The following is a 23,834-nucleotide window of genomic DNA, read 5'->3' as shown; positions in this document are numbered from 1 at the left end:
AGCAATTCAGCCAGATTCCCCAGGACTTTTAGTGACTGCGGGTGTGAAATAGGCACTTCTTGCAGAACGGAGCAACTCTTCTATCTTTCCTAGCCACAGCGCAGCCTCAGAAGGATTCCACTGAAGTTCTGTGTGCCAGTTTTACACAGTTTCATGCCTTGATTTCACTGAACACAAGGACACTCCTGAAAGGGACAGGTCAGCCAAAATAAGTTTGCTCTAAAATAAAGCATGGATTTCATTGTGAAACAGCAACATTGTTACACTAAGCTAATCACACATTACACCCGATCACAAAAGTGAAGTTAAATGGTCTCAGCTGAGAAATACGCAACCTCCAAGCAAGTTCGCCGGTTCACCCTAACTTAAACTTTCAGCGGATCAGTGTTGTCTTGCAGCTCGGCCCCTCTGGACGAGACTGGCTCTCAGCGACACCGAAGTGGTTTGAACTATCAAGGGACTGATCCCGAAGCCCAGACCCGAACCCGTTTCATGGCTCTGCACGCCCGGACGCTGCCTCCAGTATCCGTCCCACGGAGCTGCCGCATCGGGGACCCCAGGGGAGGTGCATAAGGCCCTTCCGCGGGGCGAGGAGGGGCATCCCGAAAGTGCAGAGCCCCTCGCCAAAGCAGACGAGCAACTTGCGCGAGTGCCCCGGCAAAGCAAACGCAAACACACGCGCACACACCGAGCAGTCAGGGCGCGGAGCGACCCCCGGGGGGGACGTGTAACCCACCTGGGTTGAGGCTGCTCTGGAAGTAGAAAACGACCAGGAGGAAAGAGCCGAGGCAGGCGGCCAGCGCCACCCGCGGCGCCCTGCTCCGCCGCATCCTCCGCCGCGGCTCCGCGGCGCAGCGCAGCGCAGCGCGCCCGCGGCCAGGGCCCGCCGAGGGGCTCCCGCTCCGCGCCCGGCGCGCTGCCCCGGGCGCCGCGGCCGGGGCCGCCCCGCTCCGCCCCGCTCCGCGCCCGCGCCGGGCCGGGCCGCCCCGCTCCGCCCCACCGCCGCCGCCGGGGCCGCCCCGCTCGGCCGGCGGCGGCAGGAAGTGAGGAGCGGGCGGGGGTCGCTCAGCCCAGGGCAGGGCGGCTTCGCTCCCCGCAGCGCCGGGGCTTTCTCTCATTTTTTTCCCCCCCATCCGGCCCCGCGGACCGCGAGCGCACGGGCCTGCTGCGATCCGAAGTAGCACCAGGAAGAGGAGTGGGAGCGGCGCCGCGGGTGGCAGCGGCCCCGGGGTGGGGGGAAGCGTGGTCCTGCAACAGGGCTGCTGCGTTGGACTCGCCGAAACTCATCCAGCCGACTTTCCCCCTTCCTGCCCGCCAGGCGAGGCCACGGCGGTGGGCTTTAACAGCAAAGCGCAGGGGGAGCGCTTGGCTCCCCCGGCCTCCCTGCCTGCTCCCCCATATCGCAGAAGTATTTCTGCTCCTTGCCAATGCTAAAAAATACATATTTACCTACAAAAACTTGTGTGATGGGTTTAAAATTCCTCACAGGGAGGAAAGAGTTGCTTATGTGCTGGCAAGGTTTGAGAGTTTTCTGATGACATTTCTCAGCACGTTCAATGCTTCATAAGCATCACAAAGTTTTGTGGCCTTAAAATATACCTCTTTTTTGGCTAAACTCTGCCCCCGCAGACTTTAACTGAAAGCAGTAATGTTTTTGAGTAACATTAACTCAAGCAATAAAGTTATATAGAAGGGGGACATAATTTTCTACTAATCTCTGTATGTTTTCTGAAGGCAAGAGTGCAAAGCTCTCTTACCACGTCCTCTAACCTCCAGGCTCTGTAATTGCAGTCAAAGCAAACTCTGAGCTTCTGTTTCCCCTGTTTCTGTTTTGAAATGGCAGCAATACTATTGACCCACTTCTGTAAAACACTTCAAGACCTACTCAAAGACCACTTGCCAAATCAGAAAACCAGACAGAGCTGGATTCCCACCGACAACAGTCAACCACTGCTTCTCTCCCCATCTGCTAAATACTTAACTTTAAGAACAAGAAGACAGTTGAAGGAAGAGCCCCCGAGAATGGCAAAGAAAACCTGGATGTCTGGGCATGATGGACCTGGTTCTGCCCTCATTTAGGGCAGGGCAAACCAGGGGGAGATGTTCATTGCAAAGAAGGAGGCTGGAATGAAATGAGATCCAAAGCAGGCCTGCAGGACAGAGCAGACCACGCTGAGCTATCACCACTGAGCAGCACAACTCTTTAAACTCCCTGTTGGGTAGCCTAGAGAGGGGCAATAGAAATGAGACTGCAACTGAGACTCTAATACATCTCTGCTTCCTTGCAAGACCACACCAGTAATTGCAGTAAGTGGTTAGGAAGATAACCTCAGGTCCTGATCCCTGCGCCTGTCAGACGTGTTCAGGGAAAGGGCTGTAACCCCTGCCACTGGGGAGTGAGACAGAGTGCTTGGGGAAGGCTTAGGGGGGCTGGCTGGGAAGATCTCTGCAGATGCAGGCTGCTCTCTGCTGCAAGTAATGGTCCACTCAGCAAATTTGCAAAGAGCAGGAATCTGCCTTACATGTAAGGACAGGCTGAGAGACCCCAGGGACAAAGGGGCTGGCTGAATCCCAGTTATGGGGGAGGGATTTGTGCATGTGAACACTTTTTGATATATGCTTACAGGCGTTACCCTTGTAATGGGGATGGACTACAAAGGGAGACCATCCCCCATATTTGTTTCTGAAGATGCTTCCTGCAACCTCACAGGGGAATGGAAAAGACAGGATTTTTGCTAGCATTAGAAGAAGGTACCACAGCAGTTCCCTGCGTGTCCACTATAGCAAAAAGTATGTCTGGAGCTGCCATCCTTGAAACTCTCAAGGGAATGGAGTGAGGTTCAGAGACTGAAGGTGCTTCCAGCCTGTGCAGTGTAACCCCCTTCCAATAGCTTTTCAGAGCTGAAAGATGCACTCATACACTGCGTTTTTCATTCGCTGTTTGCATCTCTCAGCACTGGAATACTGTAGAAAATTTGGCCCAAAGCTGTCGAAGGAGCTAAGTAAAATAATCATCCCTTTAGCACAATTTCTCTGGGTCCAGCAGGGGAAATAAAAACTGTATCAAATCAAAGTTCATCCACAGTTGGGCATTCATTTAAAAGAAATTAAAATAAAAAACTCAGAAAACTCGAAACTCAGACATGGACCTGTTAAGTCCTGCTGACTCCTGGCTATATTTCATATCCAGAGGGCAGGGCACAGGCCTGTTTGTGATCATATTAGTATATGTGAGACTGGTTTTACACAGTTCCAGGTGAATGCACTGTTCAGCTCCTCAGGGCTAGATGAGGTAAGGGAAAGCATACTGTTAAGACTGAAGATACCTATTCGGACTCAATTACAAACATATTGGCTCCAATGAATAAGTGCCTTTTTTAAAAGGACAAACACGTTTCAAGAGGAAACAGGTACACTGTGACAAGAGCTGCCTGGTGGTAATGGCACCAGCCCTCAGGATGTCAGGGCCTTGCCGTTGCCTGTTTCTGTGCATCTGAGAAACATCTCTGGTCCCACATACTAGTACCATCCCACTTTCCCTATAGCCCTGCCATACAGAAGAGAAAGAGTGACCCCAGCCCATAGGACAGACCATGGTGGTTGGTGCCTACCTGAGAAGGAAGGTCCAGAGCGTGTGTTCCAGGGAGGGATGTCTCCAGGAAGATGGCTCTGTTTTCTCCTCATTGTGCTGATTTTTAATAATGAAGTTCCTGTTTCTCTGTCAGGCCTGTCTCCTCTCCAAGAGCCATGGCTTCTGCTTGGCAGTGAAGAGCCTGGTTTACCCAAGGTCACCTGAGAAGCCTGGAAGGGCAGAGAACAGAGCCCAAGCTCTCAGACTCCTAAATTATTACCCCAAGTGCTGACCTGTGCCTATTTCTAAGAGAGACATGGTCAGATTCTCTGTGCATTGGAAGAGCCCTCCCTAAGCCCCACTAGTAACTGGAGAACGATGGAGGCATGAAGCACACACCAAAATATGGCTTCTCAACAGCATGCATGAAATGAGTGTGTCAGTTTTCAGCAGACATACACAAAGCCTAGTATTCTCTTAGACACTAATCTGACACTTTGCTCCTTCCGTGCCAGGCTGGGGCAAGACCCACACTGCTCCATATTTGCACATTAGCTCTAGCCATGATCCGAACCCCACAGTGCTAAGTAATCACCACTGTAAAGGTAATATTGATGACCAAGAATAATAGTCAAGAGCTACTGATAACACAGTATGGAGGAAAATTATCTGTTACCACTTCAGCCTAGAATTGCATCTGATCTGTAAGTGAAGAGACATTGCTTTTTTTCTGCAGAAAGATGCTGTGCCTTTGGTATGCACTGCATGCTTGATTTCCTCTCTGCTCATTAGCAATGCTCATTACTGTCTTCTCCACAGGTTTCTCCCAAATGCCTTGCTGTTTGCCAGGACCTTGGTGCCACTGAGTGAGATTAACCTCAGGCTTTGGTCACGCTATCATGTTGAATAGAAATTAAACAGCTGCTAGTTTCAGATGAAAACTGATGCATCTGTGAGACCCCCCTCCCCAAGCCCTCATTTTCCAGCTTTTGTGGAGAGGAGCCTTTCTAGAGGGTATTTTGCTTTTGCACCCAGATATTTAATTCTGGAGCGTGAATGCCACAGAAATAGTTTACCCTGGCCTCATGCTGGCTCCATCTGCTGGTGGCCAGGCACTGCTGCACACCACAGCCCCAAATCTGACCAAGCTAGCAAGGGCTTGGGCAGATATGTAGGGAATTGCACCGATGCAGAACAGGCGTTCTTCAGAGACTGGCATCTGCATATTTACTCATGGAGATGCATTAGACATCACCCTGCCTCCAGGATTTCTATAGGCCCCGGTGTGTCCTGTTACTCAATGCCTTGGTGACTGTTTGAATTTCATAACATGACTGCAGTGTGTCAGCTGAGAGGGACCTTGCAAGGCCCCAACCCATTCCCTACTTGAGCAGACATGGGTCCAGCTCATTCTGAGAATTTCCCAAAGACGAACACCCCACGATCTCGCTAAGCAATCCCTTCCAAGCTTCACTAACCCTGAAGAGGTTTTCCTACCATCTTATCTGAACTATCCTTGCCATGACTAGGACCCACTAAATTTTGTCCTGAAAGACAAGTTGGGGGGCCTAGTTCTGTCACATATGTGTGTTAGCCAGGAAAGGCCAGTTCTGCTAACATCATCAAATGGGAATACTTGCTTTCTCAAGCAGTGCATTGATTTTCCAGCACCTCCTGTAGTCCTTTCTGCCTGCAGAATGTGGATTTTCAAATATTATCCCATCAAAACACTGGTGTTTATGCCCACTTTGCACCTATTTACAACAGCCATAGTTCAAAGCAGCAGAGAATCATGCTGGGTGGACTCTTCACCATTAAATGCTGTAGTAAATGTTTGCAGGCTCAATGTATAAGAGAAAAAGGTTGGACAAAAGGTAAAATTTACACTAAGTACAGGCTTCTTCTGAAGAGGTAACTGGAGAGCTACAAGTACATGTAATACAGGCTTGGTTATCTTTTAAATCTGCAGCCAGATTTTGCTGCTTGTTCATACAAAGTAACACTGACGTCCTGAGAAATCTCCTTTATCTTAGGGGGACAGGGCAGGGAGTGAGCAACCCATCCTAAAGACACTCTGCACCCTGAGGAATCCCACTGATTTGGCGAGTATGACAGCATGTATTGCCTAAAGTTTAGCAGACTCGTATACTTTGTCAGAAAAAAACTATTAGGATAGTGCAAGTAGTATCTGGTCCTGAGAGTTAATATTGTAACGTAGTAATTTCATAGCTTGCTGACCTTTCTGTTTCTAAACAAAATGCTAATCACTTTCTAGAGATTCTGTTGCAATTATCTCTCAGGAAATCTCTCTGGAGACAAGGAAACTAAAAATTGGGCTCTTGATTCCCATCAGGGAAGCACTGGCTTCTGTCAAAATAGATTTCAAGAAATCATTCATTTAACTTCCTTGCTGCCACAATTAAAAAATAAAAATAAAAGCAGCAGCTGCTTCTTTTTTAAAAGCACCAGTGGTGATGGGACCAAACCAAATTACAGGCTCTAAGGACTACTCTCTGCCTGCAATGCTTACAGCTGCTGAAAATACTGTTACGATGGAAACTCCCATCAACCATTCTACTCAGTGGTGGCAACTAGGGACTGCGTTTGCCTTTTGTACCAGGCATTTATATTTCATTAGCTTATACAGTGTTACAGGCTGGGAGCTTGTTCTCTGCTGATGTCTGATTTAGAGGCTTACATGCAGAAGGATGTAATTTACAGATACACTGTGGAAAGCCAATTGCCCTTGATCTTAGCACAGCATTGGGAACTGCAGTTACTTCCGACGGCAGGAGCAACAAACCTGTCAAATCTCCTGCTAGGAGTGCGAGACTCGTGCAGCCTGCTTTGGTTTTGGGCTCTGCTGTTTCCTGCACATTTACAGCAGAACACCATGGCCTCTCTCCCTGCTGGCCGATGCACCAGCCGAAACAGGTGCGATCCTTCCAACGCTACATGTGGCATCACAAAGTCAAAGGGATGCTATTACGTTGCACCACCACTGAAATGGGGGTCACCTAAAGGTCCTTCTGTTCAGAGGAACCCTGTAAGGTCCTGTAGCAAGTTACCAATATGGTCCTGCCCACCATAGGTCAGATGCCATACACAGCAGGCAAGTCAATGCACGGCATCTTTCCCATTAGAAGGAAACACACTTCAGAGGAAGGAGATGGAGAGAAGTAGTTTTTCTGTTTTATCATACAGATTTCTGGAGAGCACAGGGCAGCAAGGTTTTGCTCTGAGAAGGGACAAAGACACTCCATGCTCTTTCTCACACTTTGGTTATGATGGCTGTGAAAGAGGAGTCTGAACACCCCAAGCACAAGCAAGTCTTGTAATAAAAAGATAATCCCCATTAATCTGTGTTTTGGGTTTCCCTCTGAAGGTGGGAATTGGTCTCAGTCATTCCTTAAGATGTTTTCTTCTCCAAGGAAGAACCATATCTGCAGCATAATGACTGCTCTGAAGGGAAGGAATGGTAAAAACTCCTGAGACAGAGCCCATAGAGTTTTACCCTGACTCACAAATACCTAACTTGGAGCAAGTACATTGCCAGATTTTACATATGACCCACAACTGCCTTCTCTTCCAGGTTTCTGAGGATTAGTGGCCACTGAAACAGGACTCTCATCCACTGTTTTGCAAAAATCTTCTCTGTTCTCTCTCGTTATCTTGTGCTGCAACTCCCAACAAATAACATTAAATGCTGTTGTGTGGGAAAAGAAATACAAATACTTCTATGCTTATATATGCAAATATCTCAGGGCAGGATGGATTCTAAAGGGCCCAGGCCCGTAATTTTTCAGACAGACAGAAAACCCTGACTGCAGCATATGCCTTGCTGCATCATGTCACAGGGCAGCACAGTGATATTTAAGTCCCTGGGGGTTTGCAAGTAGTCTTACCACCTGAGGATTAGATTAAAAACAAATCATGGCCAGCCTTCTCTAAAGAAAACAAGACATTTTTCATGATACCCAGACCTACTGTACCCACACTCCTGTAACATATGCTGGGACTGGGACATACCTTCACTGTGATAGCTGTGCAGGTTGGGGCATTTCCAGCCTCAGCTGCAGCAGGCCTGTCTTCCTCCAAGCCTGCCCTTCCAGCGCGTTTATATCATGGCCCTCTCTGTTGTCTGAGGCCTCACAGTTGGACCAACCATCCCTGTCCATTTGGGAAGTCCACACAGGTTTTTCTGTTTGTGTACAGGTGTTCAGTGAAGGTGATGGTTTCCAACCAAACATAACAGTGCATAAGAAGGCAGCTGGATATCAGTGAACAAACTGCCATGCTGATGGGTAGCCAAGGTTAGTGGTCACCATTCCCAGCCTTGTGCTTCCTCCACTTGCAGCCAGGTTATCTGGTATCCAGTGTCTTTTCTGAGCTTTTGGAGGCTGGAAGATTCAGTCCTGCCATTCATGCCACTGGTTGAATCAACCTGACACAGTACAGCAGGAGCAAAACCCTGAATTTCCTCATGTGGCCACATAACATGGTTTAGAGACGTGTGCGGAAGAAGTAATGACACAGCCTGACAGCAAGTGTTATTATGAGAGCAAAGGAAAGGGCACAGCCAGGTATGAACATGCCATCGTATGTAGCATAAAGTGCTTCTATTCAGTCTCCCCTTCTCTTCTCTTCCCTCCCCTCTTCTCTCCCCCCGCCCCCCAAAAGGGCCAGATATTTGGGCTACAGGTAATTTTGCCGTTCTTGCTCTACTCTGTTCTATCCAGTTGTGTCCCTGTGGTACCTCAGAAGTGGTAAGAAGTGGGGTCCTCAAATTCTTGACTTCTCCTCGTACACTTGTATCCTGCTACCCTCACACAGAAGTCTCCGATGACTTCTGTGCAAGCCTCTTTACTGGCCACACGTGAGCAGGATCGTCACCAACTGCAAGGCTGCGAGAGAACAAGTTCTTTTGTCAATGTGATGTTTCTCCCCATGGAAATAGCTGGTATCAGACTGGCGAACAGAGATGCCACACCATGCACACCAGCATGTTTTGACTTGATAGTCTGGTGACATTAGTGCTGGAGATCATCCATGTAAACAGCAGCCAGGCAGCCTGCCTCTGGGAGCTGCTGTTAGCTTCTAGGAAACCAGAGCATACACAGAAATATCTGTTTCAAGTATTGTAGCATGACAAACAAGATATCCAAGGTACTGAAGCCAAGGAACAGGCAGGGGAAGAGTTGCCAGCTTTTGTTACACTGATGAACATCTTTTAAAAACAGTAAAAGCCACACGAACACACCACTGAACTCCCTTTCACTGCACTCATCACTGTAACATCCCAGTGCCTTCCAGTTGTGCACTAAGAAGTGACTAACATCTGTCCAAAGTTTGTTTCAAAATCCCTACACAAAACAGTCGCTTATCGTACACACTCTTTACTTGGTGGGATGGTGAAGAGAACCATTTTCATCGGCGTGCACCCAGAAATGCCTATTTTGCAGGCACACTATCAAGAATGCAGTTTTCACTTGAAGTAGAAGATGGGGGAGGCTTGTGACAGACCTCATCGCCTGTGGAGACTACTTGCCTAATCCTGTCCTTGTTCCCCAAGAAAGCCTTTTCAAAGACAGAAGTCCCTTGGGTGGGGTAGAAAAATGCTAAGGAAGTGAAAAGGTTTACTTGGTGCAGTGGCTAACTCTTAAATACTTTGTAGAGCATCTAGACCCAATGAGTTGAATGTTATTACCTGCTTTTCTAAAGCTTTTCTGGAAGAGGAAGAAACTAGCCTGCAACTTGGTTTCCTACAGTCTGCAGTTTTGGGGAAAGAAGGTGGTGGTGGGGGCTGTATTATTGGGTAACACCAGCCCTCATAGTAATTTGTGGCCTTCTAAAGGTATTTAAAAGGCCAGTTTGGCCATTAGCAAAGAGCAGGTTACTCATTTCTGCTCTAGAGCATCTGCCCCCATCTTCCCAGACATGTTTCCCCTCATCTGCAGGAGCCTGTAGAGGTGCAGCTCTGAGATCCTCTGCTGCGACTTTTCCTGCAGTCCTCAATCTATTAAGCATCTCTGTGCATTCAGGTCCTATTGGACCTGCATAGCAGTGACAGATGAGATGGGTACAAACCTGCCCCAAGTACTGACCTGCTACCATGGTTCCAGCATGTCAGAGCAAGAAAATTCTGTCCTTGGAGCATGGACATGGTTTGCATTCAGAAGATCCCCAAAATGGGGAGACAGGGGTTTGCAGATGTCATCTGGAGACCTGTCCATATTACAGAGCAATTTAAGGACTGTGCTTTTTAAAACATTTGCCTGAAGCTGCTGATAACTAAGAGGGAGGGAGTGTTTACCCACACAAGCATGGCTCCCTTGCCAATGTATTTGCAAGCCCAGAACTGTTAGTTTGAAGCCTATAATAAAGCTAGATCTTTGACTGCTGTCAGCCTTTGCTCAGAGACTACTCATTTTCAGCCCAGACGAGGAGCCAGTCCAGGAAATCTATATACATACATTTGATAAAAGGAAGTTTGTTAGCAGCGTGTCTTTATACCTTCATAGAAGGTATAAAACAGATTATTCTAAGATGGGCTTTATTTCCTTGGAAGTGTGTAACTCAATAGCACAGACAAACCTGGCGTCTTAGGAGGAGAGTGGGTAGCAAAGACTGCTCAAAACTTTCTGTGAAAAGTCCTCTTTTCTGGACTCCAGTGAACTTTACCTAAGTTAACTTGTTCATGACCTGAAGCCCAAGGCAAAATGATTTGGTCTTGTGATCTGTTTCCAGCCAGCCAGCAGCTAAGGGGAGAGACTGTAGTTTAAGCAAGTCAGCCAGAAAGTCCCTTTTCTTAGCATAGTGGCAATGAGCACAAGACTGTGATTGGAAGTGTTTCATTCTCCAGCTTCCTAGACCTGAGCAAAGGCAAATCTGTCCTTGAGAACAGTGTGAGTGGGTATAATCTTGCGAGAAGTGCTCATGGCCAAATGAAGCTCCTTATTCTAGCGGGGCATTGTGTGCTGGAGAGTGCTCTGTTCCCTGCAGCTTTCACTTTGCTGCTATTATGCACACATCCATCTGAAGCGGCTTTGAATACAAAGGGAAGAGAAGAAACAACACACGCAGGCCAAAGCCAAACAGTCTGACCCTGCAAATAACGACATAAATCACCATCATTGGTCAGAGCAGTGCTATAAAAGTCTTGCCAACCACAGAATGAGCATGCTGAGAAAGTTCCCTTTCTGCTTATAACCTTGTGTTATAGGCAGGGATGTATGTCCTTGTCCCTCTGTCATCAGGGAAACTTGGGTAGGTCTTTTTATGGGATTGCAGAAGGCATTTGCAGCATCAAGCTGCTCTCTGGGATGGGAGAAGGGGGCTTATTTTGTGCCTCAGAACCGCTGTAGACTGAGCCACTCTTCCAGTCATGCAGTGCCATGCTCTTTAGTATACAGCTGTATATTGTACGGTTCAGTTACAAAGCGCTACCTTCCTCTTTCCAGGGCCAGCTGAGCATGATCCGTCTTCCCTTAGCACCTTGAGTCCCTAACAGCATATCCAGAACATCCAGAAATACTGACATTGCTGAGACTCCCTACAACAAAGCAGCCTGGCCTTGGAGGAAAAGGAGAATGAAGTAAGACAACAAAATAGAGCAACATTTTCAAAGGAACTTATATGACTTAAATATTGTCATCACTGACCACATTTAGATGACTCTTCAGGTTCCTAAATCCCTTTGGTACTACTGAAACATTCCCTCAGGCTAAAAACAGAGTTTCTTATTTACTGGAGGGGTGTACTATTAAAATCATCAGCATCTAAATACTTCTTGTGAGGCTGTACCCTGCATGTACTGCCACATTGAAGTCAAACCCAGGTTTGTTACTGCAATTTTTAGCACAAAGGACTAATTTCATGTGCCTAGACATGGCAGGGCTGGTCAAATCCAACCTAAACAGCTTCTATTTCATGGAAACCCTGGCTGCAAAAATCATATAAATATTCTTTGTTTATCAATCTTCCAAGACTTGCTGTGTGCTTTCACTATTCCAGGAAGCCTGAGATACTATTTTTATTTAGACTAAAAATAATAGAAGCTTTTCTTCAACCCTCTGGGTACCCTAATTGAATTATGTCTACATTAGTGAACCTCAGCACTGCTAAAATCAGGCAGCTGCCTACCCATAATGTCCGAGAGGCATATCTAGGAAGCATGAGTCCACCTCCTCCAGAAACTCTATCCAGAGGTGTCTTTTGCAAAAAGTTTAATCCTGGAAAATTACCAAATCAGGTTAGTTTCAATTATGGAGTAAAGAAAGTACATTCCAAGGCTCTGAGCCATCTGCAAGAAAGCCCAGCCAGCTGGTTCCTCTCTTTTATAAAGAGATCTTTCAAGCAAGGACTTTGGTGCAGTGTTTGCACAGTCCATAACACACAGGAGGGGAACAAGGCATTGAATACGCAACTGGGGCTCCTATTACTACCCCAGTTAATTCAGGGGAAACGGCCCAAGCACTTCTGTAGACTTCAGCCCAAACAACTTAGACCAAAGGTTTGTAGGTAATGTCTTAGCCTCTCCTTGCAGATATTAACCACTGAGTGCTAATTTATGAATTTCTGTATCATGTGCTCCCAGAAACATGGCCTGTGAGTCCCAGGCTTAGTTTCCAAATGCTTTCAGATGCAATCCAACGAGAATATGCCTGTTCAGCGTACCACGGGCAATCCCTGAGGAGGTACCAGTGTGACCTACAAGGTAACCTCCTGTTTAGGTGCAAATAGCCAGGCTAGCTGAGTTACTGTGTGTTCTGGGCATAGCCAGACTTGCTCTCAGAACATTTAGCTTGTAATGTTAGGACTGCGGAAAATGTTAAAGAACAGTCTGACTGCGACCAAATCTATATATTGATGATGGCTAACGCCCGTACTTTTTAAGCAGTTGCTATATTTCCAGCTGGTTGGAATGAGATAGGCTCTACCCTCTTCAGTGTAGCTAAAATAATCCACAGAAACACCTTCTCTACCTGACCTTCTCTCAAGTTTGCTGTCAGTGAGTAGGGGAGAGAAAAAGCTGATTCTGTTCTACAAATGTTCTCAGTAATACTGTGATTTCAGCAAAGCCAGAGAGAATTCAAATGTCTCTCTCAGCTAAGGAAGAAAACACAGTCGTGTGCCTTCTCCAAAGCTTCTTCCCAACTAACAGTGCAGCCAGTGTCATTGAAAAAAAATTTAGAAAAAAAAGAAACAAATAGCAGCTTTTTTTTTTTCCTGTGATTTCTGTGGTTAAAGCTACAGCTAAAAGCAGAGCAGCAGGTTACATCAGAAGCTGAATATGCTACTTTATAGAGGTTTGAGTCAGTGAATTGGGCAGCCTTAGAGAGAAATTGGTTTGTAAACTTCAGAAATGGATTTAAACAAAACATGATTATCTCTTTCAATGTGGGCATGTTCTTTTCTCAGAAAACACCAGCAGGAGAACAGAGTACAAGATAGCTCAGGCATATGTTGCCGTATGTTTAAAACCTAAAGCAATAAGAACTGCACTGAAGCTTGCTCTGTTTTACTTCCATTTGGCATCCTGGAGTTAATGGAGTGAAGGAGCTCAAAGTGCTTCAGTCAGGCTCTCTGTGGTTCGTGCCCTGAAATGCCCCTGCCCAACAAATCAGTACTGCAGTCCTCTATTCCTTCAGAGCATTCTCGCACACATGAGATGGGGGAGAGAAGCCACCCCCATTCTCCCAGTTTTGTCAAAGGAAGACTAGGAACACCTAATAACTAATGAGGAAATACAAGACTGCAGTTCAAGTTGCAGAGGTGGCAGAGAAGTACGTGCTCTGAACAAAATGTGAATGAGCACACTACCGCAACATGGCCCTCATTCAAGCTTGTATGGTGTATGAATGCCAAGGCCCCCCTCATTCAGAGGTCCTCTTTGAATCATGAAGCTGTGTAGATCCTGTAGCTATTGCTGTGCCCCAGTCCTGTGCTCCCAGTCCAGGGATCAAATCCCTTTGGGCCAGAAGCACTAGGCTCTCACAGCTTTTTAATGATACCAACAAACCACATGGAAAAGCTTTGTGCTGTCCAGCAAAGCAGCTGTAATTCAGCAGTGAAATAATCAATGAAAGGGAATCATGATTATACATTATCTAGAAATACGGCTGGCCAGGAATGCAAACTCTTGTTCCATGCAAGGAAAAGATTAGGAATTGGGGAAAAAATGTAATAAAGCCTGTGTTATTCTGACAGTTAATATTCCTCCATACTGCAGTGCAGTATATATGGCTTTACTGTCCTCTCTTATTCTACTCTCTTGGCTTTATTTCTTCTGCTGGTTGAGCTGAAGCCAACCAAACTATTCTTGCAGAGCCCAATGGAGGTTCATGGTGCTAAACCAGCCAACTATTCATTCAAGGCTAATGCTGACTTTCTTCTCAAGATTTCCAAAGCTTGACAAAGTAGGTATGATTCCATGGATCTCGTGAGCCACTGTTTGGCCATACAGGAAGGTAAAGTTATACAGTTGCTACAGCTTTAGCTAAAGAAGGGTTATACTTTACTAGTTCACATTTTTCCATCAAAATCTTAATTGGACTGTGCAGATGACGAAAAAAGAAAACCATTCTCAGCTGAAGTCTCTAAAATGCATTCTGCAATCAGTCAGGACTACTGCACATTAGAGAGTAACCTAATCCTAAATTCCAACCTTTGTGACTAAGGCTAGGAATGGGAAAGAATGACACAAACCAAAATTTCTTTCTTTCCAGCACAGTATCTCAAATGTCTGCCCTGAGTTTAGAGAAGTCTGATCTTCAACTGCATGTCAACATTTGCAAAAGTGACAAAGAAATTTGAAAAATTACTATGATAAGATTATCATGGAAAAGTATAAACTCATAGCAACATAACACCACTTAGTGGACTTCATTAATGTGTTAAATAATGCCTGAATAGAATAAGAATGTGTAACAGCTGAGTGCACCATTAGATTGTGCATAAACACATGGCCATGTTAAAGGTATCGATTTTGCTGCAAAAGAGGAGTGGCAATATTTCTATATGGACTTAGCCAAAAACTTTCCATCCACTCCAGCTTTTGAAACAATTAATCTCATAGAAACCAGAGTGGGAAATCCTGCTGGGGAACCAAATGCTTTAAAAGCAGTACTTTGGTAGAAGATCTAATAGCAGTGAAAGTAAATGCACCTGACTTTCTGGGCTGCACTCAGAGAAAGCTCCCTGTGGTTTCAGTGGCAGATGTGAATAGCTCTGCTCTCCAGTATCAAGCCTTTCCTTGCCAATTTTAAATCATATTAAGTGCAAAATAAGGGGAAAAAGATTTCCTTACTTAGCAAGGTCTGATTTTCTTCTTGTCAAAAAAAAAAAAAAAAAATCTTCCACCCAACGAACCCTCAAGAAAGTTGGTTGCAGAATTAGTCAACATTTTTTTACCTTAAGAAACTCATTTAGCATGAGCATTTCCCAGGAGATCGGGGTTCAGATCTTCTCCACACCCAGGAGGTGCCATTTCTGACACTACAGAAATTGGTACTAAATCAATGTCAGTGTTACTCCAGTTCCTAGGAATCCAACATACACCTGGATAGACATAGATGTCAGAAATACACTCAGACAGCAACGAAGCTAGTGGTAAGGGAGGATACTGAGAAAGAAGGAAAGGCAGTCTCTGCTCTCAGTTTTGCTGGCTGATTCCAGAGGGGTTTATAGCAGCTGGGAGATGTTCAAAATATAATTGTTCATATTCATAGTCAACTAAAATCAGCATGTTTGCTGACTTTGGGAAGGACAAAAGGTATGTATGACAACACTGAGATATTCCCTCACCAATATCACCCGGTTCAGGGGCCGAAGACAGAGTTTGTAAGGATTCACCCCTTCCACACAGAGGGGAAGGCAGAGCGAGACCTCGGTTTGATCCCAAGCAGATTTGGCGAGGAAGAGGAGAGAGGGGTCAGCAGTGAGCTGTTTGGTTTGGATGGTGGGAGAGAAGACAGGACCCAGGAAAACAAATTATCCAGAAAACAGGCTATAACAAGAAGCAACAAAAAAGACTGCGATTTCAGCAGCTGTTTTGTACAGGCTCTTAGCACAGGCCTGCCTGACACCAGAAGACACATCCAAGACATGACAAGTTTCAAATCCAAAGCATGTGGGTGGTAGAATTTCTTTCACAGAAGGAAAAAACCTCTGCTGTAGCCCAGTAAGTATTAAGAACAACATTCAATAACACATTTTCTTTATCTTGGTCATAAAACAGCTGAATCACTTTTCTGAAATTTAAAACAAATTAATCAGTATGAAGCAGACACTCTGGATGAGGAGTTTCAACCCAAACAGTTACAATTTTGCAAAACTATAAGCAGCTGACATGAATTTTCATTGTTGGAAGCGCTAGTCCATTTTAACAATAGGTGGTGTACCTGCATCACTTACCATACGCACAAAATCTAGTATTATAATGACAGAGGTAGAAATGAAGGCAGACACTGTTAATCACTAACAGCTAAAGCACTGTAAGGAATTTAGGAAAAGCAGATTTTTCCTTGGAGTCTAGAGGTGGTAATTTCATGCTCTGTTGCAGAGGAAACACTGGCTGCTGAATTTAAATTTTCACAGATCAAAAAAAAGCAGCCCTCCAGGTGGTTTTTAATCCATACAGTTAACTGAGCCTATGCATTTTGAGACGCCCTCGGACAGACAGCATCTCATTTTCCAAGCCTTTTTGAAATGCCTAATAAAGATAAAATGAGCAGCATTTTTATGACTCATTCCAACACAGGGGCCAGGAGAGGAACATCAGGGGGTACCACTGGGTCAGTAAACAGATGCTGTGGCTTATCTGTATTAGAAAACTAAGGAGGAAGGTGTCGGTTTGGTTTGTAGAAAATTGTAGGCAGAACTGTGTAGGGGATTAGGATTAGAGAAGATAATGATGGAAAGTGGTGGTGCACAGAGAGCGTACAGTGGCTGCACCATGGGCAGGCACCAGCCTACAAGCTGGATTGACAGCTGTGTAAAAAGACATTAGTATAGTGACAGCACCCTGGGTTTTGAGTTTAAAATCTTGGACCGGATTTTAGGGGAATATTATAGCTATTACCTAAGCAAGACAGGTGAATTGTCCAAATAACTTCAAACATGAGGAACTTGAAGACTCCCTGGGATCAACACTCTTGTGGGGCAAGGGATCAGACTTGCATTCAAGCACATGCCTGTGCAAAACAATGTCCTTCGGCAGGCATCCCAGCAAAGTAACAGTGGTCTCCCCAAGCCACACTCACTCTCACTGACGAGGTTCATTCATGATTACCCATAAGGCATGAGTCCTGCATAAAATCAAAGAGAAAGCAGACATGAATTCAGAGCTGTGGTCACACGTTCAGCAGAAGTTCTGAAAAAGCCAGCAGAGATAGGAGGAAAGCCCAGTGGCCCAGGGGTTTCAATGTTTTTTTTCCTCTCAGTTATGCTTTAGTATGGGGGTATTTTATGCTTTACAAGCTCTAAAAGATTTTAATGATGTCACTATAAAAAGACTTCATTCAAAAGAGAAAACATTTATGGCAAAAAGAACTCAGCCAAGTATAGAATGAATCTTGAACCTTTGTAGGAGCCCCATAAAATGTTTCCGTGTGCTGATGAGATGTGAACCTGGAGCTCTGTGCCCTACCAGTAGCCACAGGTTCCTTTCCATTTAACTAATTAAGGAATCAGTTACACCTTTTCTATCATTTTAAGCCTGCTGTTGCACATTTGGTTATTGTAACATGGACTTCTAATCTACACTATCTTCTTCCTCTTCCAAACACTAAAGCCATAACCACACAACAACTGAACATGGACAAAGTAGCAAGTAAACAGGCCATTACTAGAAAGGCATAAGACAGCACTTTCCCCTCGGAGGCATGTTCTAGCCAGCTCTTGCATCGAGGTGAAGTGACTTGCCTGTGATCATGCAATGAGTCAACAGCAGAGCAAAACAGAGAATCAAGGTGAGTTGATTCCCATCATTTACTCTGAAAGGTTGGTCTGTGCTACTTCCTAGTCCCTAGTCCACATCCAGAGAACCTTCTCTGTGGAACACCCAGGTTCACTTATCAAATCAGTCTCTCTCTCCTACCACCCTAGAAGGCAGGAGGTGGAGCAGAATCATGTGCTCAGTGTGTTATGAAGGAAAGTCTCTGGTGGTGAGCAAATACCACATTTTTTAAGGTGTAGCATTGGGTTTTGAAGGGATCCTGCACATCCTGCACCCTGTTAGGACAGCAGTAGTCACATGTTGAAGTAAGACAAGTGGTGTTTGAAACCACTTGTCTTCAAGCCACTTCAAATACCCACTTCAAAAAGCACCCTGCTTTGTGAAGGAGGATCCTTCCAAAGAGAAACCCATGGGGAAATGCCACTGCTTCAAGCCTGCACACTACCATCAGAAGCACCCTCGTCTTGACTTGTACTGAGCTCCCATCCCAACTGCTTTCCCGATGAGGAATCACTGGATCCAGGGAACTGGGTTGCTAAACTGCCACTGCCCAGAAGCCCCTATCATTTGGTCTCCCACAAAGGTTAAAAGCACTCAAAGTTTTGATTGTTATATGATAGGGCAAAACTTTGACAAGTAGCACTGGGGGAGGCATGTGGGGGGGAAAGTGAGTATCATGGACCTGGAGAGGTTTTCTGGCTGTTCTACTTACCCACAAGAGAAGAGCCTGGAGAGGGTGAGGAGTCCTTCCACAACACAGTGCATGGACAAGAAGAGATGTGTGACTGCCTGGAAGCTGCCAGGCAAGAAGCAGTCACAGTCTCCAGGACGATTACAGAAGACAGCATGTTTTGCTCTAAAGAACAAGGAGAGAAAGAGAGTCGCAGGGCTCTTTTACCTTCTGAGATGATGTCAGGCACCTAGCTGAACCTACATGCTTACATACAGATGTGAGGGGAATACTGAGCTCTGTGTCTCTTAGGAGAATGGAAAACATTCAGTCTTCAACTAAATTCTCTTCATTTGCAGATTTATTTTATTTATTGAGCATCTCTCACAGTTCAGGAGTATACAGAAGAATTAATTTCATTTCCTATGAAGTGTTGCACTATGGTATGAAGTCTTTTATAAACAGACAGGACTAAAAAGTTTCACTGAATTGAAAAATTGAGTTACTTTCAATTGGGGCCAGAAAACAGAAAAATGGGAGGAAAATCATTTTCTGCAGGATGAAAGGCAATAGAAATTAATTATCTGTCATGCTTAACTTACAGCCTCTTATACTTTCTAGGTATTAATGTTAAATCAGCTAGACTCCTGTCAACCTATCTCCTGTGAGATACCCTTAACTACTTATCCAATTTCTTCTGTTCAAGTTCTTGTACTTACACATCTCAGAGTGTTTAAACTCGCTTCCAGAGTAAAGGGTAAACCTGTCACTTCGCTTCAAACTTGCCCCAGGAAATATTATGTCATCAAAAGCAGAGTGTGGAGTATACAGTCTAGGTTTTTATGATTTTAGCAGGTTCTCCCTTGTGCACACATACAGTTCTAAGCAGGCAACCCTCCCCAGTGGTTCTGTTCTCCAGGTAGCATTACCTATCCAGGTAATTACACAGAAATTATGCCAGGCTTATGGCAGATAGGCCATTCTGCCTGGATGTGCATTTGTACATCAGAAACTGAATATTGCAGAGAAACTGGCTGAATTTCAGTAAAATGTGGCATTGTGCTTCCTGGGGAGTGCACCTTTACAATGACAGCAGAAGGATTTTGTGGAGATGCACTCCGCTCTCTCCCCATGTTAGGAATGTTCTAACTCCCAAAGCAGCACTTTCCCAAGGATGCCTGCCACAGCAGGAGGCTGTCTGGTGCAGATCAAGCTCAGGCTATTGCATCCAGGGTGTTTATATCCAAATCTGTTCAGGATGCTGCAGACTGACATAGGGAATAATGCCATTCCTAGTACAAAGACAATCACTATCTGTGGAGAGGTTATGCTGTTCTTTAAAGAGCAGCCAAGAGCACAGTGTGCTCTCAGATCCACCCAGCCTCGCATGAACGAGAATTTCTCTCAAGCATAGTGTCTGTGTGTATCTGGAGGGACTGAGCCCCCACAGCAGCTGTACTGATGGCACGCTAAGCTGCCAAATTTGATCACACCCACAAAGGCAGCATGTACTCCAGAAAACATCCCGTGTTGCCTGTAATCTCTAAATTCACCGTTGAAACATTGGAGGCATCATAGGACGCCTGTCCCTCAAAATATAGTGCATACAAAACCTCTCTTCGTTTCATTTAAGGGAAGGAATATATATATAAAAACCCTAATAAAGAAGTGCACACTTCCCTCTTTGTGCATGGGGAACATCAACTGGAAAGAAGCCAAGCAATTACCGAGCACTAGAAGAAAACCCAGCAAACTAGTTATTCTGAAGAATTACAAATCAAGCCTGAAAGAGATTAAAGAAAAACATTCAAACAGGCTAACACAAGTACAGCAAAGCATCCATCCCCTGGGAGAAGGAACCTTTATCTCCTCAGCACTGATGATCTGTCTTGGGAGCCTCTCCCAGCTGGCTGCCCATATGTGATGGCTATAACTAATTCCCCTAAAAGTCCTGCTTAATGCAGGCCAACCAATCAATCACACCAAACTCTGAGGAACTGCATCAGAAGATGTATGGTTGAAATCACAGTCAGAACTAAATCTTCACTGGCGACATGTGTTTCTCTGGAGGTCATTAGTCTGCTGACTAAAAAGCCTGCTAACTGCCAGCCACATAGGGCTGATGGGCCTGGCACATGCAGAGAGCCTTCAGTTGGCTTTTGACCTGACCAAACATTTACACAACCTAAACGTCTGCAGTATTTGTTTCACAATGCTCTTTTAAATCTTACGAGTGGTGCATATTTCGTTCTTCTGTTTAAGTATCTCTTCCCTGTAGTGGTTAGAGGAATGAATGATTCCCTAGCAGTAACTGATTTTGTACATTCATCTTCTATTTCAGCTTGAGCAATACTTATGAGTAAGCCATGATTTTCTCAAGTATATCTGTACTCCAGCTGATCCTACACATTCTGTTGGCATTTTGGTTTTTGGATGTTTTCCCCCCTCTCTGAACTTGCTACAAATAGTTCACTGATAAAGTGGACTATTCCACAGCCTTCTGAGCTGTGATTGACCATGTGAGATCACAAGATCTCTTTGTTATAACCCCTATAAGTAGGAGAAAGCCATGCCTTTGAAGTAGAGAAGCTTTTTTTCCTTGGGAACATCAAATCTTTTGGATCAGACAGGCCTTGCCCCAGGCATTTTTCCTAGAAAAAGGATTGTTTTAGCCTTAACCTCAAACTGACCTTGAGCTTCAGTGGGCCATGAGTGCAGATGGATGTAAATTCCTCTGCCTGAATTTGAGTTGACCAGATGCAAGCCAGCTCCAAGACAGAAGCCATATGGCTGTGTTAGTGTGGCACTGTGCCCTTGCTCTGCAGGTCAGAGCCCTCTGCACAATGTGATGGGTTGAAGTTGATTCTCTCCTCTTAATCCAAGGATAAGCCAGCATGGAAGTGTGCCAACATCTGGACAGGGCATGTCTGCTCGGTGCAAGCTGCATGCTAAAGCAGCTGTCTCCTTATCTGACCAGCTCTGAGATTGACAGGAGGGTTAGGCTTGCCCAAGGACTCAGTATTACACTTTTTTTTAATATACACATTATGTTTTTATACACATATAAACACATATAAACACATATAAACACATATTTTTAAAAATTCACAACTCTTGTAATGCACTCACAATCACTCGTCTGTCAAGTGACCTGTGATTTCAAATGAATTACTTGCAACACCAACCATCCAGGAGAAACACCAAAAAACAAATCAGCAAAATTTGCAGGGTCGTTTGGAGCATCTGGCCACGTGATCCCAGCTCCAGAGGAGGCAGTTTCCTCCCTTTGTACTCCTGCCTTGATATTACGGATCTAACAAGGCAGTTGAGAAACTCCAAATGCTATGTGGAGTAGGGATTCATTAAAATAAAATATACCAAGCACATTGCATGTATTGATTTGTAATTCTCACCAGTGGTTGTTTTCATAAAGTAATTGCAGATGCTTGCTCTTGTTGCTTGCAAAGAGAGCAGACAAATCTTAGTCTGTCTTGCTTAACAGCCTCTGCATCAAAGATCTCATGAGAGGCTTGGACACTTTAAAAGGATCAGCAATTATCTGTGGTGCTGGCTTTGCATTTACTTTCCTCGCATATTCATGCCAGCAATATTTTAGTGTGCATATAACAGGAGCAAGCAAAGACCGACAGTGGGGGATGGAACTGAAGTGAAGCAGATGTCTTTTAAATTCAGAGCACATACAGCACAGAAGCAGCGAGTGATCGAACACAAACTAGAAGTGAAACAAAAAAAATCAAATTTTGGTTTTGGTAACAAAATAGTTAACACTGAGCATAGAGAAAAACTTAAGAGCCTAGGTGGTGCAAAGCAAACTTATTTTTTAAAACCTTTTGTTTTGAATACTCTATGGCATTGCCAAGTAAGACAGGTAAGGAACTTCAACGAATTTAGTTTTATGTTGATCATGTCCCTTTAATTATTACATTTTGGCACAGCACACAGGACACCTTCAGGCCAAAACATGAGTGATGTTGAAAGTTTAACTGTTCCTTCCCTTTGGGAATGAAAGTTTTCTGATTGTTATATAAACATATTTGGATCTATTTTCTGGAGATTCATCACATTAGTAATTAAACTATTACGGGTGAGTCAGAGAACATTTTGCTGACTTTTTAAAACATGTAACTTAAGGTCAGAACCTACTAAACTTCACAAAGTAAGTAGACCTGATGTGAAACAGCCCCGTTCACTCCAGTGGGATTGCTCTGAGTATGGGTTTGCAGCATGTGATCTTTGATTGTGAACTATATAGAGCTGCTCCATTTTAAGGTACTGGGCACATCCAGGCAAGAGCAAAACATAATGATAAAAGAGCAATTCTAGAGAAGCAGCAGCTAATTATAAAATGAAAAAGAACCAAGGGTGGAGGGTTTTTCTTTTTCCTGGTTAATCTAGGAAACTTATTCAACTGAGGCAGCAAGCAGTGGTCATTAGAAAAGTGCGGTGACATGCAAGCAGTAAAAAAAGCTCAAATCTAGGCTTTTACAAAATCACAGACCTGAAGACAGACATTCAGCTTCTCTTGGAACAGCTCTCTTCTAAAAGCAGGACTTAAACGTAACCCACATACCAGAGGCTATCTTTGGAACAGAAGCCCTTATGCATAAACCAGTGCAATGAGTTTATTGCCAGTGATGAGGAGTTACTTACTCTGATTTGCCTTTCAAACAGCACAGACTGAGCCACAGAAAGAGGCAGGCAGGAAGGCTAGTAAAACTCAGCTGCTTCATTTTGCTGCAATTCACTCAGTATTTTATGAAATTTTGATCCATACGGACTAAAGAACTACCTCCCCTCCCATACTTTGATTTTGTTTGGATTTCAAAGAAAGCTAAATGCTCACAGTAAAACTCAGTTTAAAATGCAGCTTCTATTTTGTGCATGCCCATGTGTTCAAACCACAGAAAATCATCATTTCACCTGGTTTTGATAGAATACCAAAATACCAGCCTATATTTTCTCAAAAAGTTTGTGAATTCCAGGGACATTTGCAGGGCCTTGGACTGAATGCTGGGTGTGTGACAGAACCACACAAGCTTTATACAGTTTTGCTTTTTGCCTGGGTACATTTCTACTAAAACTATTTCCATGCCAAAACCACAAAGGATGAAGTAAAGAGGAAAAAACTTGAAGATTGTCAGTGAAACTGTTCTTGAATAAGGTGACATAAGCCTCACATACAGAAGATTAAGCTTAATCTCTAAAAAGGGACAGCAAAAAGGCTGGTAGACTTCAAAATGAGGTATAGCAGCTGTGTTTTGGTTGGCCAACAACTGCTCTCTGCTTTGGCTGCTGCTGACTCTGCTCATGTGAACAAGACAGGTTATTAAAATACAGCGTTCAGCAATCCCATCCTTGGAGCACTTGACAGAACAGCGTTCTCCTTTATATTTCACTACTTTGATTGAACGTAATAACAAAGCAAAGCAGAGTGATAATGTGATGTGCCTGTGACAACAGAGTCAACGATAATTGTGTGGTGCCGTCCTTAGTTCAAAGCAAAAGATACCATTTACTGACTTAAAGCGTGTCTTTTTGTTTCAAAAATACCTTTTGATAGGAAAATGCATGCCAGTCTGTCTGGTTTAACTGTTGGGTTTAATTGGCCTTATTTC

General features: G+C 44.6%; 1 protein-coding gene and 1 long non-coding RNA gene across 2 annotated transcripts in view; both read right to left on the bottom strand.

Moving 5' to 3' along the window:
• CHST13 (carbohydrate sulfotransferase 13) overlaps positions 1-885 on the bottom strand; it is a 39,180-nt gene extending 38,295 nt beyond the window's left edge. Inside the window, exon 1 of the mRNA XM_013960334.2 lies at positions 737-885. Coding sequence (XP_013815788.2) covers positions 737-830 — 94 coding nt within the window. The 5' untranslated portion in view covers positions 831-885. The remainder of the gene's footprint in view (positions 1-736) is intronic.
• Positions 886-15,858: 14,973 nt separating this feature from the next.
• On the bottom strand, positions 15,859-22,781 carry LOC106498988 (uncharacterized). Its single transcript, XR_001295082.2, has 3 exons — positions 22,718-22,781; positions 18,241-18,384; positions 15,859-16,878 (listed from the first exon to the last, which is right to left on the bottom strand). It is a non-coding gene; the product is annotated as an uncharacterized lncRNA (long non-coding RNA).
• Between the last annotated feature and the right edge of the window lie 1,053 nt (positions 22,782-23,834).

The sequence above is a fragment of the Apteryx mantelli genome, chromosome 12 (assembly GCF_036417845.1).
Source record: "Apteryx mantelli isolate bAptMan1 chromosome 12, bAptMan1.hap1, whole genome shotgun sequence".
Classification (NCBI taxonomy): Eukaryota; Metazoa; Chordata; class Aves; order Apterygiformes; family Apterygidae; genus Apteryx; species Apteryx mantelli.
This window is presented reverse-complemented; position numbering and strand designations above follow the sequence as displayed.